The sequence below is a fragment of the Dipodomys merriami genome, unplaced genomic scaffold (assembly GCF_024711535.1).
Source record: "Dipodomys merriami isolate MVZ:Mamm:240054 unplaced genomic scaffold, mDipMer1.0.p SCAF_1, whole genome shotgun sequence".
Taxonomy (NCBI): Eukaryota; Metazoa; Chordata; class Mammalia; order Rodentia; family Heteromyidae; genus Dipodomys; species Dipodomys merriami.
The window spans coordinates 133,913,297-133,930,350 of record NW_027202270.1 but is presented as its reverse complement, the minus strand read 5'-3'; the positions used below and the strand labels follow the sequence as shown (position 1 = coordinate 133,930,350).

The 17,054-nt window shown below is 35.7% G+C and overlaps 1 protein-coding gene and 1 non-coding gene across 10 annotated transcripts in view; one reads left to right on the top strand and one right to left on the bottom strand.

Moving 5' to 3' along the window:
• The window catches only part of Gphn (gephyrin), a 380,642-nt gene that overhangs the window by 151,955 nt on the left and 211,633 nt on the right, over positions 1-17,054 (top strand). For all 9 annotated transcript variants that reach the window (XM_070031737.1, XM_070031733.1, XM_070031738.1 and 6 more), the window contains one exon: positions 6,723-6,815. In XM_070031737.1, coding sequence (XP_069887838.1) covers positions 6,723-6,815 — 93 coding nt within the window. The remainder of the gene's footprint in view (positions 1-6,722; positions 6,816-17,054) is intronic.
• LOC138834843 (U6 spliceosomal RNA) lies at positions 13,439-13,545 on the bottom strand. Its single transcript, XR_011374276.1, has one exon. It is a non-coding gene; the product is annotated as a U6 spliceosomal RNA (small nuclear RNA).

The following is a 17,054-nucleotide window of genomic DNA, read 5'->3' as shown; positions in this document are numbered from 1 at the left end:
TTTTCATACAAATTTTTTTTTTTTTTTTTTTTTTTGTCAGTCATGGGGCTTGAACTCTGGGCCTGGGCGCTGTCCCTCAGCTCTTCAGCTCAAGGCGAGCGCTCTACCACTTGAGCTACAGCGCCACTTCCGGTTTTCTGGTGGTTTTATTGGAGATAGGAGTCTCACCGTCTCTCCTGCCCGGGCTGGCTTTGAACCGCGATCCTCAGATCTCAGCCTCCTGAGTAGCTAGGATTACAGGCGTGAGCCACCAGCGCCCGGCTACAAATTTTTTAAAATATAATTTCATACAAAATTTTAGTATACCCATGTCAGTAATAAAAAGTATGGTTTTAGCAATTTTATAGTTGTTTTGTGTATGTGTATAGAAACAGGTACATTTTTTAGTTTCTTATGACACAATTATAGTAGATGCTTTTTAAAATTGATATATATTAAACATACTGATGGGTTTTAATGTGTTATTTTAAGAAATGTATACATTAAACATACACAGCAGCTCTTTATCGCCATCCTCACCTTCCTCCCTTTTCATCCTTAACGTTTATATTTAAGGATTTTTTAATATCTTCCATATAGAAGAGAAAAAAATAGGTGGTATTGTTTTTATGGCTTGTTTCATTTCATATAATGTTTTCTAGTGACATCTATTTGGCTACAAATAGCAGGATTTCATTTTCCTTATGACAAGATTTCATTTTCTTTATAGGAATTTTCTTTATGACAGGATTTCATTTCCTTTATAGGAATGGGCTTCTGGTTTGATTCCATATTTAAGTATTGTGAGTAGTACTATAATAGTTGTACTAATTTACACTCCCACCAACAGTATAAAAGAATTCCCTTTTCTCTACAATCTCACCAACATTCATTTTTCATAATAGCCATTATAACTGGGGTAAGTTTATGGTTCACACCTTTTTTGAAATGCATTTTTCTCATATCTAATGATATTGAACACTTTTTCATATATTTTTTAGCCAGTTGTATTTCTTTTTGTTCTATGAACATTTTGATCATTTGCCCATTTTCAGTTGAAATTTTGGAGGCTGTTTTTTAGAGTTAAGAGTTTCTTATAAGGACTGGGAAGGTGGCTCAGTGGTAGAGTGCTTGCCTTGCATGCCTGAGGCCCTGGATTCAATTCCTCAGCATCACATAAGCAAAAAGAAAAAAGCTGGAAGAGGCGCTGTGGCTCAAGTGGTAGAGCGCTAGCCTTGACCTGAAGAGCGGAGGGACAACACCCAGGCCCAGAGTTCAGGCCCCATGACCAGACCCCCCCGCCCCCCCAAAAAAAGAGTTTCTTATATATTTTAGATAATAATTTTTCATCACATAAGTAGTTGTCAAATACGGCTTTTTCCCATTCTTCAGGTTGTCTCTTCATAGTGTTGATGGCTTCTGTGCAGAATCTATTTAATAGTTTTTCATACTCCCATTTATTAATCTTTAGTTTTGTTTGTCTTTCTCTGGTTGGATATTATGAAGTGTTTCCTCCTACATTTTCTTCTCGTAGTTTTATAGTTTTATTTTATTTTATTTTTTTTTTTTAGTTTTAGTTCTTTAAGTCTGAATTTTCATGATAATTTTTGTTCAGCGTGAGACATGGGGGGGGTCATCTTTTGCATAATGGTATCCAGTTTTTCAGCACCATTTAGTGAAGAAGCTGTCCTATCTGTGGTGCATGATTTTGTTATTTTTTTTCAAGTATTGGTTGGCTATACACAAACTAGATGTCTTTTGGGGATCTCTATTTATTGGTCTGTGAATCTGTTTTTATGCTAGTACCATGTTGCTTTGTTTACTATGGGTGTGTAGTACCTCTTAGAGTATTATGATGCTTTTAATGCCATCCTTTCTTCCCTTTTCCCGTCTTTCATTCTTCCCTTTCTCCCTTCTTCTTTCCTTCACTCTTTTACAATACTTAGGTTTGAGCTCAGCATCATATGCTTGCTAGGTAAATGCTCTACCACTGTGCCATTCCCCCAACCCTTTTAACTTTACTTAAGTTTCAGTTGCATTTACAAGCAGGCACCTTTTTTCATTTTTATGCTTCTCACACTAGAAGGAAAGGTGCACAATGCCATACCTTGTTTATTAGTTGATAAGGTGTCTCATGAATCAAGCTGTCATTTATAGATGATGATATCTTGTTTTGAGTGGAGCATTTGAGTATACAAGAGATATAGTTGGGCCAGGCGCTGGTGGCTCACGCCTTTAATCCTAGCTACTGAGGAGGCTGAGATCTGAGGATCATGGTTCAAAGCCAGCCCGGGCAGAAAAGTCAGTGAGACTCTTATCACTGTGGCTCAAGCAGTAGAGCACTCGCCTTGAGCTGAAGAGCACAGGGACAGTGCCCAATCCCACAGTTCAAGCCCCACGACCAACCAAAGAGAGAGAGAGTGAGTGAGAGAGAGAGAGAGAGAGAGAGAGAGAGAGAGAGAGAGAGAGAGAGAGAGAGAGAGAGAGCGTAGTTGGGTAAGTTAACACTTCTACTTAACTGACATTATAGAGTTAAAGAATGCAGACAAAGGGCATTATTAAAGATTGTAGATGGTTGCCAGAGGCTCATGGTAGATTCTTAACTACTCAGGAATCAACATGAGGAGGATCCTGACATAAAGCCATACTGAAACTTCATCTGAACCAAAAACAAAATAACAAAAGCATACAGGTGCGAGTGGTCATGTCTATTATCCTACTTACTACTCAGGCTGCTGAGACCTGGAGGCTTGCTGTCCTGAGCCAACCATACTAGAAAGGTTTACTTACTCCATTTCCAAAATAATGAGCAAAAAATAAAAGAAGGGTTGCAGCTGTGAGTCATATAGTAGAAAGCCTGTCTAGCAAGGACACACAGGACCCATGTTCATACTTCAGGACCACCCAACAATTAAAATTAAAAAGAAAAAATAAAAACAAAAAGGGCTGCTAGTCGAGTATGGTGGAGTGTGTAAAGTGGGTTGCCTAGTAAGCTTAAGGCTCTAAGTTCAAACTCTAGTACTGCTAAATAAAAAGCTTAAGCATAAGTTGTATAATATATACATAATTTTATCACCATCAAATAATATTTTAGAAAAGATGTACTGTTACAAGCTACAACATAAACGTTTAAAACCATGCCAGATAAAGGACACTACTTACAATAGATGACTCTTTGTATGATTCCATGTGCTTGTAGACACGTAGATGAGACAAATCCTTAGAAACAACTTGTAAAACTGTAGATTTCTAGGATTTACCCATTTGAGGTGGTGGGGTACTGATGTTTATTGGGTCTCTTTTTGGAGTTTTGAAAATGTTTAAAATTAGATTATGGTAGTAGTTACACAGCTTCTTTAATGTACTGAGAATCACTTGACTGTGTACTTTAAATGGATAACTTTTATAGTATATAAAATAGAAAACACAGTTTAAGCCTTATACATGGGGTTTATATAGTGAGAAAAGAAGATATGTTAAAGGACTGATGGACAATAGTTAAATATATGCCTAAAGTGTGTATGATTAGTGATAGAATGTGTGATCATAATTTATTTGAGGCAGAGCATAATATATATGGGCCAGGTAGCAAGAAAATATCCAAAAAACACTAAATTTTTTTATTTGGATTCATAATGATAAAAGTATCATGTCAGTACTGTAGCTTCAATGTGTCTCTGTTATATGCTACAGTAGTAATCTTTAATCTTTTTCAATATGATTGTTGTAGTTGTGAATATCCGTCTTTTAAAATACAAATGCTTGAACTCAGGGCCTTGTTCTGGTTCAGCTTTTTTGCTTATTTTTTTTGGGGGGGTTGGGGGGGTTTCGGTCATGGGCCTGAACTCTGGGCCTGGGCGCTGTCCCTCAGCTCTTCAGCTTAAGGCTAGCACTCTACCACTTGAGCCACAGCGCTACTTCCGGCTTTTTTTTCCCTCTGCTTATGTGGTGCTAAGGAATCGAGGGGCCTCATATATGCAAGGCAAGTGCTCTACCACTGAGTCACATTCCCAGCCCTTTGCTTATTCTTTATAGCTGAATAATACTCTGTTGAATATATGTATCACCTGTATACCACTTGCACAGAGAACATCAGGGGAAACAAGAAGTCAGTCAAGATATAAAATTTTTCATAAATCTGTATTATACACAAGTCTTCAATAACACCCTTTCTGGTAGAGGCAAACATATATTAAGACTTGAAAGATATATTTTAGGTACAGAATAAAATGAGTGTGGTAAGATTATGTAAGGTTAAAATATCCAGAGTAGTACAAAACTAGAAAGTATATGTATACCTGAAGGAATCTTTTGAAAATTGGGTTCTGGTGCAGCAAAATTTCAAAGTAGCTAGATTGTTCATTCCTCCTCCTCTTCTTCCTCTCCTCTCCCCGCCCCCCAGCTTGAACTCAGCCTGAGCTTCTTTTGCAAGGCTACTTCATTTGAGCCACAACTCCACTTGTGGCTTTTGTGTGGTTGATTGGAGATAAGAATCTCAGATACTTTCCTGCCCAGGCTGGCTATAAATGTGGTACTCAGATCTCAGCCTCCCTGAGTAATTAGGATTACAGTTGTGAGATACTGCTGCCTGGCAGACTCTTCATTCTTAACATGCTCCCATGTGATAATAATACTGCTGGCATTCAGGCCATGCTATAAGTAAGAAAGTTCCAGAAAACTGCTTCTCTATTTGAGTGAAAACTTGAGACACAGAAACTTGCCTTATTTATTTTTACATTTCCATTACGTAGTGAAGTGCCAAAATGAGTATATTAACTGAAATATTTTTTGTTAAGTAAATAAACTAATGAAACAATAAGTGCATGGCTACTTGGGACTGGAATACTAGAATTCTGTATTAGTAGGTAAAGAATAATCCTTAGGCTTTGGAAAACCATTGAGTTGTAATAGTATATGATTATTAAGGTCACTTAAAAGTCTAAAAACCTAACTGTACTTCATACAACTTTTGATAAGAAAATGTTTCTTGGGCTGGGAAGGTGGCTCGGTGGTAGAGTGTTTGCCTTGCATGCATGAGGCCCTGGGTTCAATTCCTCAGCACCACATAAGCAGAAAAAGCCAGAAGTGGCGCTGTGGCTCAGTGGTAGGGTGCTAGCCTTGAGCTGAAGAGCTGAGAGACAGCACCCAGGCCCAGAGTTCAGGCCCCACAACTGACAAAAAAGAAAAAGAAAAAAAAAAAAGAAAATGTTTCTTTCTAAATGCTTAAATCTATAACTAAGCTTATAATATTGAAGATATTTGTACTGTTTCCAATTATTTATAGAAATATTGAATAATAATACTACAGAACAAGTTATTTTAAGCTGTGTGATATCTTTGTGGGCCTGTACAGTTGAACTAGTGGTGTGGAATTCACGCTTATATATGGTCTCTTTGAATAGAAGTTCTTAGTTGTTTGGCTGTATTATAGAATTATAAGATTTTTAAAACCCCAATGCTGTATGTCTCCAGGTATCTCTTGGTGTGATGTGAAAATAGCATCTACAATACCCTAAATTCAATCCCTGTATCAAAACAATAATGAGAGAGAATGGGGGGAAAGAAGGGACGAGGGAAGGAAAAGAGATACAGAGAACTAGTGTGAGGGAGGAGTGAAGATAGAAATGGAGGAAGGAGTCAGATAATGTGATGTCAGGAAAATGAACCCTTAGATATGTATTTTAATGTTTTTTTCTTTCATGCATGTGTTTCTAAAGCATTTATAAGATTATCTCTTTGTTGCTTTGTATGTCCCTCCCCCACAGTATAACCCCTGCTTTCACTATATTTGATGTCAGTATAACTTGTGGAGGAGATGGGGAAAAACCAGTTGTTTAAGGATACAGGTGGACCTGTTGCAACAATGAGAAGTACAAGTTGTCATGTCCAAAACAAGCTTTACAATGTCAGTGCGGGGGAGGGGGGGAGAAGGATTGGGATTTGGGGGGGGGGGAGGCTGGGAAAGGATGTGAAGGGTAAACAAAATGAGGAGGCTGCAATGCTTGGTAAGAAATGTACGCATTATCCTGCCCATGTAATTGTAACCCCTCTGTACAGTATGTTCACAAATAAAAAAAAAAAAAAAAGAAATGGAGGAAGGAAGGAAGCAAACCCTACATTAACTCAGCTATTTCTCATGTAACTTCATGGAAAATTAATACTGAAAAGTATAAAACTTTCTAAAACTTTCTAAAAGCATAAAATGTTGATCTATTAACAAGAACATAAGTTGGGATTCCAACACATCTAAGTTGAATTCTAGCCTTCTTGGTTGCAAGCTATTGAATATATAGGTAGAGCACCTTGAAATCATTTGAAAGAATGATTCTATTTCCTTACATATAAAAACAAGCATGAATATTTAGTTAGTAGGACTGATAAAATTATTAAAGAAAAAAATTACCATAGATAGTGGTCAATTCTTTTAATTGAGTAAACTTTATATGTTTGAAAAGAACTTCATGTAATCCACATAAATATAAAACAAAATTGTAATTCTATGGTATTTTTTGTTTTATTACTTTCAACAACTTGATGCTTTCATTCTCATGTTCAGTAATAAAAATAAATATCTCAAACTGCTTTACAAATTGATGAATAGTGAAACTTCTTCATGAATTGTCTTTCAAAATATTACTCATGTGAGAAGAATCTGTGTTAACTTGTTCAATATGAAATATATAAGACTTGATTATTTTTAGCAAGCAAGTTCTCCTTGTACAAATACTGTTACTTTCTTTCAGGAAACTCTAATAGATTGGTGTGATGAAAAGGAACTTAATTTGATATTAACAACTGGAGGAACAGGATTTGCACCACGAGATGTCACTCCAGAGGTAAGATAGTATATGCCTTTTATTTGCCATATTCAAGGAGTGCACTACTTAGGTTATTTCTAATCGCCTTTACAATTTTTATATTTTTTAAATAATTTTGCCAGAGAAAAATGTAAAAGTTTGACTCCTGATGAATTACTATGAAAAATGTTATTTGACTGTTTTAAACTTAACTATATATGGTAGACTATGAGGAAGACTGAACTGGTCTAAAAATTAATCCTTTACTTGATTTTCTATAGTGGCAGCTAAACCTTAAGATGTTATTGCAAAATTCTGTCTAATGTATTTTGTCAATACAATTCAAAATTCGTTATGATTCATCTATGTTAAGTTTCCTTGTCATTTGTCTTAAAGTATAAGTTTGAGGATGAGATTATTGCAAATAAAACATTTATAATAATTTTATAGCACTTAATCAAAAAGTATATTTTCTCTAATTTTAAATGGGAATGATACTTAATTGTAGAATTTCATAAACCACAAAAGCAAATTAATCTCTGAGCTTTATACCACAAGAATCACCTACCTTTGCAAGGAAAATATGAGAATAATAAAAAATAAATAATATTCATTAATATACAGGAAAAGGTCTGTATTTTGTTTCAAAGGCCTCCATAAATTCCAAGTGTCATATTGGAACAATATAAAACCTTAAATTACTACTTATGACATATTTTTCTTTGCTCTCCAAGAGTATTTCTATGCTTAATTTCAACTTGTTAGCTTTCTTCTTCTATTTTCAAATCAGTACACTATTGTATCTATACTTTATTTTCAGTTATATACTTTTCCCTTACATTCTTTAAATAATTCATGTCATTCTTTTTCTAATGCATTGTTCTTTTCAAACTTCAGCCTGATCAGATTAAGGTTGTGTTAAAATGCAGATTGCTGTAGACCATATGTAGAGCTTCTCCTACGTAGTATTTTATAGTAGTTGTTGCCCAGCTTCTTCTATAAAGAGAGTGTTAATGTTTTAAGCTATGAGGGTCATGTTATATCTCTACCATATTAATGAAATAAACATATACAGTAAAGGATTCCAGAACACTCACACATACATACACACATATATTCTAGACCTTGTAGGCTGTTTAAAAACATATTATCAATCTATTACAGATGCTATGGTGTTTAATGTGCCTTTATTATTATCTTTTTATTTACATGTTGTATTAATTGTACAGGGGGACTTTCATTATGACATTTTCCATACATGCATAAAATGTATCCCAGTCAAACTCCACTCAATCAATAATTCAGTAGTTCTTCATGGAGTCTTGAAAATCTGCACTTCTTTAGATGTTTCTTGTCTATAGACCATACTTCTGAACTTGAAGAACCATTACTCTAAGATATGAAAATAAAATTTTATAAAACAGGTAGTAAATTATTTACTATTTCCTATGTAAGCCATATAAAATGTTAATATTAGAAGTACAGCTACAAATAAAACAGATTTGCATTTAAAGCAATTCAAACATTGTACTGGGAGATTTTTAACTTTTTTCCTGGATCCTAACTAGAAGTGATCCTTTGGCCAATTTCTGTATTTCTTTCACACTGTGAGACTAGCTGAAAAAGTACAAGTGAGAAGGAAGCCATAGACTGAAATAGTGTTTGTATTTTATTTTGTTTCATTTTGTATATAAAAAATCTGACTACAGGGGGCTGAGAAGGTGGCTCAGTGGTAGAGCACTTGCCTTGCATGCCTGAGGCCCTGGGTTCGTATCCTCAGCTCCACATAATCAAAAAGAAAAAAACCGGAAGTGGCACTGTGGCTCAAGTGGTAGAGCGCTAGCCTTGAACTGAAGAGCTGAGGGACAGCGCCCAGGCCCAGAGTTCAGGCCCCATGACCGGACCCAAAAAAAAAAAAAAAAATCTGACCACATATGTAAAGACATATTTTTGAATTTGAGTGTTGCATTTAAATAAATGACCTTTATATACCATTAATAGTATGGTTTAATATTTTTATAATGTTATCAGAAAAGTAGAATATTTTTTATCATAGATTGCATTTATAAACAAATGATATTTTTACTTGTGGAAAAGTAAATTTATATCACCAAATATCCTGAATCCTTTGAGCTTCAATATTAGGCTGAACATGTAAACTTCTCTGAAAATTATAGTTCTGGCTCAACTGCTCACTAACAAGATAATGATTGATGGGTTTTTACTCACATTAATGACAAATGTATAGAATTCTCTCACAACATGAAATTATCTGACACTCTGAATACCAAATGTCTTTTGTTTCATTTTAATTCAGTTCTGTTATTGCTACCTGGAAGTAAGGTCAGCATAGATTTGAAGCTCAGTACCATAGACTGTAAACTTCAAGAACCATTCTCATATTTGGGACTTCAGATTACCTCCACTTTTGTCCTACTCTGTTACATAATCTGTAGATTTCCCACAACTTCCTCCTATCAGATTTGATATTTGACCTCAAATGTCTCACAAACCTCTGGGGATAGTCAATTACCAGTTTATTGTAGAGATAAAATTAATAAAAAGAAGTCACATGGGTAAAGTATGGAAAGAAGAATTTGAAGAGGTCCCACATTCTTTTCAAAATAGTACCATTTTGGCAATTGAGTGCTTGTGCCAGTTTGAGAGCTGTAAGTCTTTTTCTTGAGTTTTTGTACACCTTAGTCTCCAGTCCTGGACCCTTAATGGATGGGGTTAAATGTTTGAACTCTAATCTCTTGGTGCTTTAGGTGACCAGAATTATCCTGAGGCTATTGGGGGTTCTTTTGTGCTTTAAAGGGATTTTTTTGATGGATAGTAAAACATAATACCTATCATTCAGGAAATTCTGATGGTTTTCAAAATTTTATGTGAAGATCATGGGACAAAAACCTTTTTTTTTTGTTTTACTGCAATAGACAACATTTAACTACCCTATGCTTTATTTAAAATGGAAAATAATGTCTGCTTACCAAGGTTATTGTGAAAACTGGCATTTAATGTGAGTTTTCTCATACCGGTTTTTTGCTAGTTGCTATGCAGCTACTAAGTTTGGGGATAATTTGGGGATTTTTTTTTTATGTAATAGATGGACAAACGTGGGTCTTAAATAGGGTTCAGAGTATTTCCATGAAACTTACACAGCCTTTTAAAATTATTATTACTTAATTTTGATATAGTAATATCCCTTATAAGTCAATGATCTTGAATTTTCTGTTATTGTATATTTTTCTTTTCTTTATTTTTTCCCTTTTTGGGGCATGGGCGCTACTTATTAGCAAGAGTCTTATCACCATGCCTTGTATATTTAATTGTGCCCAAAATTGAGTAGGCTTTTAGTCTTAAAAGTTTTGTGATTATTTGAAAATCATCCTATAGTCTCAAACACCTATAGTAACTATGTGGTAAAGTTGTATTGTGGCTTTATTTTTTAATGCATTTAAAATACACAATCCACACTTCTTACAGTTTTAGTTTAATGTGAAAACTTTAATGTTTTAAGAATATGTTGCACATCTCTGATTTGATTCATTGGTGGTGTTGAAACACTAGTAGCTGTAAAATTCCATAAAATACAAAAGCATTGCTGTACAAATTATTTTCATATTGTTTTCATTTACTTACATAAATGATCTTTTATTGTTTTAAAAACAAAAGTTTAGTTATTAGTTTCAGAAGAAACTAAAAAATTAAAGAAGCAAAAATATATAACTATTAGTTATGTTTGATAATACAAAAACATTGTTAGTTGATCTTTATGAGGTAAATGTTTTTCAGTATTTTCAGAATACACTGAAGGTATAATGCCAGAAACAAGGGTTGTATACTAACATATTACCCTGATCATGAAGATTTAAAAGTCCAGTGTAGCCAGGCATCAGTGGCTCATACCTAGTTACTCAGGAGGCTGAGATCTGAGAATCATGTCCAAAGCCAACCTGGGCAGGAATGTCCATGAGACTCTTATCTCTAGTTAGGAAACAAAAAGCCAGATATGGCACTGTGGCTGAAAGTGGTAGAGCACTCCCCTTGAGCAAAAACAAGCTCAGGGACAGTGCCCAATCCTTAATTTCAAGCCCCAGGACTAACACACACACATACCCTTAATTTCAAGCCCCAGGACACACACACACACACACACACACACACACACACACACACACACACACACACACACACACACACACACACACACACACACACACACACACACACACACACACACACACACACACACACACACACACACACACACACACACACACACACACACACACACACACACACACACACACACACACACACACACACACACACCCTTAATTTCAAGCCCCAGGACTAACACACATACACACACACACACTTAATTTCAAGCCCCAGGACTAACACACATACACACACACACACTTAATTTCAAGCCCCAGGACTAACACACACACACACACACACACACACACACACCCTTAATTTCAAGCCCCAGGACTAACACACACACACACACACACACACACACACACCCTTAATTTCAAGCCCCAGGACTAACACAAACACACACACCCCAATCCTTAATTTCAAGCCCCAGGACTAACACAAACACACACACACACACCCCAATCCTTAATTTCAAGCCCCAGGACTAACACACACACACACCTCAATCCTTAATTTCAAGCCCCAGGACTAACACAAACACACACACACACACACACACACACACACACACACACACACACACACACACACACACACACACACACACACACACACCCCAATCCTTAATTTCAAGCCCCAGGACTAACACAAACACACACACACACACCTCAATCCTTAATTTCAAGCCCCATGACTAACACACACACAAACACACACCAATCCTTAATTTCAAGCCCCAGGACTAACACACACACACACACACACACACACACACGTTAGTGTACTCTTATAGCATAGCCAATCTTTCATTCAGAAAGCTATTTGGGGCTGGAAAGTTGGCTCAGTGGTGAGTGCTTGCCTCACATCCATGAGGCACTGGGTTTGATTCCTCAGTACCACATAGTCAGAAAAACTAAAGCTGGAAGTGGGACTTTAGAGCTGAATTGCTGAGAGACAGCACCCAGACCCAGAATTCAGCCCCTACAACTAACAAAAAAAAAAAAAAAAAAAAAAAAAGAGTCTTGGAGATATTTTGCCCAGGCTATCTTAGAATCACAATCCTAGATCTCAGTCTCCCTGAGTAGCTAGAATTATGAGTATGAGCCACGTGTATCCAGATTATTCTTACTCTTTAATAAGCGTTCAGTACGTTATATTTGCACACAAGTGTTAAAAATGAATAAAACCTGTTTTGTGTACCTAAAGAATTCATTGTCACAGGGATTAACAGACTGACCATTGGTCAATCCAGTCTATCACTGTTTTTACATGGCCTATTAAGAATAGAGTTTACAATCTTATATTGTTAAAATTTCAAAAATCGAATAATATTTTGTGATGTGAAGCTTATTTGAAATTTAAATTTCATTGCCTGTGAGTGACATTTTGTTAGACCATAGTACATTCATCCATTTATGCCTGCTATGATTTAAATGAATATGTTAAGGAGTTTAAACTAAAAATGTATAATTTATAGAGACTTTACTTCATCAAATGACTCTGAAGAAAAACTAGTCTACTAGATGACAATAAGTCATTTTACTCATTTTTAAAGTTTTCTGACTTTTACCTTTTTTTTAAGTAATACTGAATTGTAAGGTTTACCTTCTAATTTTTTTTAGTTTTAGATACAGAGAAAGAATACTTTTCTACCATATTGGTGTACATTGCCCTTTTATCTCAATAGGCAGTGTAACATATTCAAAAAAGTAATCATCCTTTCTTCTAAATATAATGTAAAATTTGGGGCTTTTACAATTAATGAAATTATTATATATTATCTAAATTCCTGCTTTCAAAGTATTTAAGGTGCTGTTCTCAGCAAGGCCTTCTAACAAAAATATGTTGATATAATTGGTCATTATGAAATAATCATGAAAAAGGAATAGCAAAATTTTCAGGGAACTATATACATGATAGAAGTAATATTTATTTGAAAGTGTTCATATAGTTGTTTCAATAGGGAAGTAAACAGATACCTATCAAAATGACTAATGCTAAAAAGGGAGGAATTCTCAAAGTCTGCTACAAAGAAAAGATGAAGTTTTAGGAAAAAGCCTGAATTCTAGAAGGCATATTCTCTTTATGCCCTTACTAGGTTTTTTGTTTTGTTTTGTTTTGTTTGCAAAAGAATAGTATCTAAGCTTTTCTACAAATAAAGCTAAGATAATTTGGAATTTTTTCATTTAAAAGTCCACTTTCTTACTACTTTTTATTAAAGTAATTATACAAAAGTTTTAATTCAACATGTCAATTTAATGAGTACAATGCATCTTGATCAATGTCACTCATTTTAACATCTTTTCCCAACCTATCCCAATCCCACTGATCCCCTCAAGTTACCTGCTTCCACTTTTACATATGTTCATACATTGAATATTATGACTAGATTTACCTGTCCTTCCTTCATTCCTCTTATCCTCACCCCTTAATCTCCACGTTCTTCAAGAAAAAAAATAAGCTTTCTCACATTCTGTTTGTTAGACTGTAAGTAAAATGTGAAATCCTTCACAAATTTGTGTGTTGTCCTTTCACAAGGGCCATGCTAATTTTCTCTATATCATTATAAATTTATTGTACATACTGCCGAAATGAGTACAAAAATGCCAAATTTCTAATACAAAGAAAACCCTAATCAGTTTATAAGAATTCATTTTATAATCAATTTTTCATCATATTTTTCAGTTTTTAGTTGCATGTAGCATGTCACGTATTTGTTATGCATCACTTACTAATTATTTTCTTATATGCTCGGAAAACAAGAAGATATATTGTATTCGTAAACTTCTTTGCTAAATGGCAACTCCTTTGTATAGCAACTTAAAGATAATAAATAATTTTTTAATAAGTTTTTAAAATCAAGAACCACTGTGAAGTACTGGGAAAAAGACAGTATTGGCCTAAGTTAATTGAATGTGCATGATTCTCAATTTTTTTCATTTGTGAAAGTGAGAATTTACATTTAACAAGTACACCTAAAAGTTAGCATCAGACATTTTAGCAATCAGAAAAACTTGTAGTCTATTAGTCTATCAGAAGCATAAGAAAAATGTTTTATCATGTTCCTGAGAGAAAATATTAACATGCATTTTTTAAAGCTGCATAGTAATATTCTATAGAAATTTTTGATTATTTCACTAAAAATGTAATATACTGACACTATAATATTTATGCTAGAATATACTGTGAATAATATTTTATTGTTCCAGAATTGTTTCAAGTAAAATACCTGTTACTTATAATAACTAAAGTTAATCGTAATGAACCAAGATTTTGAACATCTTGAAACCTGTTCTTTGTAAATAAGTTGCTTCAACAATGTAAAAATGATTTTAAAGCAAAATACTAGAAACCATTATGCTTCAGATATTTAAAATTAGATTGACTAATATATTTATGATCACTGAAACCAGGTATCATACTATCTCTCTCACCTTCATATCTCCAACAGTGTGATGAATTGTTTGGTGGAGTCTGAAAGCACAGATCAACAGAGTACCAGAGTCTCATAATTTTTCACTCCCAGTGGATAAAATTCCTTACTGTGTTTCCTCACTCTACTATCCAGTGCATTTGCAGGACACTAATACTTTCTGCCCCTGGGGCCATAAACTGGCTATTTGGCAACAAGTGGTCCTATCTCCTAGTAGCTTCCAGTACACAAAGAAGAAAAACTTCTGAGGTCAAAGTATTGTATGGGAATTCAATGGTAAGACACATTTTGAGAGGTTGAACCTGAAGTCTTTATTAGAAAGCTGTCAGCTACAAATGGACTCATGTCCTCCTCCCCCCCCCCAAAAAAAACCCTGCAACCTGTAGTATACTTAATAATACTGTTAGGAAACTGAGCCACAAGGGTAATAAAGAAAAAACAGAAAACAGTCTCTACAAACCTAATGGAGAGTTGAAGAGGGAGACCATGGTAACCTGAGGAAAGTCAAAGGACACCAGGCATGGCCCAATGGTGTCAGATGTCCAGGGGCTTAAGTAAGGTCATGGTTAGGGAGCAGGTTCACAGGGAGTTTGAGAGTTGAAAGCGTCTCTAGAGTTCATGTTACAGGTCTTGCAGGTCTGGGAACCTACTGTCCAATTCCCCTCCCCTGCTTCTTAGAATTCAGGCGTGTATCACCAGAGGGTGGGGGTAAGGAAGTGGTATTTCACCTCCAGAGTCCCCATCATCTACTAAGATGCCAGGATGGAGCCACTTAGACACAGTATACATATTTCAAAAGAAGCATAGAAGTAGAGGATTAACCCTCAACTAGGCTACCCTCAGAAATCATATAACTACTACCCGTATAAGGATTTATGAACTATAAGCTAGTCCAGGTAGTTTTCCTCTATCTTAGTAGAACTAGGATCTGGTATGGTGCCATAAGCCCTGCTGTCTGAATTCTGAAAATATATCAACTGCAAGATTGCAGGTGAATAAAACTTCCAACCAATAGTATGGCTCCAGATATGTAAGTTCCATCACAGAAACACAAAAAATACAAAAATACAAGTCAGTATGACGCCTTCAACTCCAACAATCTGACAATAATGGACAGCAATGTATAGTAGGAGGACCCCTACTTAGGCAGACAAGCCCACCTAGTCATCCAGTGTGACAGAGCCCACTGCAACAAGTTAACAAAGAAGCAACTTTGAGAAGGTTCCTATGCTGACCTGTCAGGGCTGCAGCTCAGGCTCAGGCGCTGATACTGCGACCCCTAGTGGCCCACATACTTTGGTTTTTAAAGGCAAAATCCATGAGGTCGAGCCTGATCCCGTGCAGGTGACCAATGGGATAGTAACACACACAAAGGATTGTAGTCATACCAGACCACACATGTGGCCAGTGAAGTTACAGTTTGTCTGTAATGGCTGTTTAAACCAGCCTATCACCTTGGTTTAAAATGGCATGCAAATTTAGTGGGTAAGGTGAGGTCTATCTTTTGGTGGGCAAAGCATGTACAAAAGGCAAGGTTTAAAGTAAGCAACTGGTGTCGCCAGTTGGAGCCAGATTACAACCTGTCTGTTTTAGGTCAGTCTTTAACTCAACAATCAAGGGTGAGTTAGGTTGTTAGGGGGACGGGCACCAGATGCATTTTTTTTTTCATTCTGGGAACTAGGCCCATCAAGTCTAAAATCCCTAAAACAAAGGCAGGCTCAAAAAGGAGTCATACCAGCTTGGGCCCCATCTCAGGGTCAACTTCAAAATGAATGAAATCGATGATTAAGTGAAGTGTATGACCTTACCTTTAAAAGAAAGACTGTAAAAATGATCAGTAAAATTAAAGAGGATATGTTAAAGTCTTGAATAAAGTCAAGAGAATGCAAATAAACATTTGAATAAAGCAAGGAAGACAATGTAAGATATGAAAAGAAATTCAATAAAAACACATAATCAAATTGAAATTCTGAAAATGAAAAACTCAGTATTTATGTTGAAAACTGTACCATTAGACTCAAGTTGATGATAGCTGTCAAGACTAGAAGGTAATTATGGAAGAATTGAAACATTCAGATATAAAGATAAAGAAAAAAAATAGACAAGACATACAACACTTCTGAAACACCAATGAAATACCAATCTACAAATTGTAGGGCATAGACAAAGGAGATAAGTTGCAACCTAAAGTCATAAAAATATTTTCAATCAAATACTTACAAAAAATCCCAAATCTTGAGGAAATAGTCATTTCTGTAAAGAAGACTTTTTTTTTAACTCAACCAGATCCGTTTCAATGGAAAGTTGAATAGGAGACATCATGATGACCTGAAGAGAGTCAGGACACACATCATTTGAGGGGTATAAGCACTTTGGGGCGTTGGTGTCTTTTCTGACTACTTCCTGCTGACATAGAGCATCAAGGAATATCTGGGACTGGTAGTATCTTCAGGGTCTGGGTCTGCATTGGGTAGGGCAGTGTCAGTGAAGCCTGGGATTGCTACTGTAATGGGACAGCCTTGACTTAGTCTGGCTTGGATGAGGGCAGTCATCCTGTTAGAGAAAAACTTTTTAATAAAACAGGGCCGAAGAAGGGGGAGTATGAGGATGACTGTGAAAGGTCCTAGTAGAGGGGCCATCCAGGGGACCATTGTGAAAGGAAATCCCACCAGGAT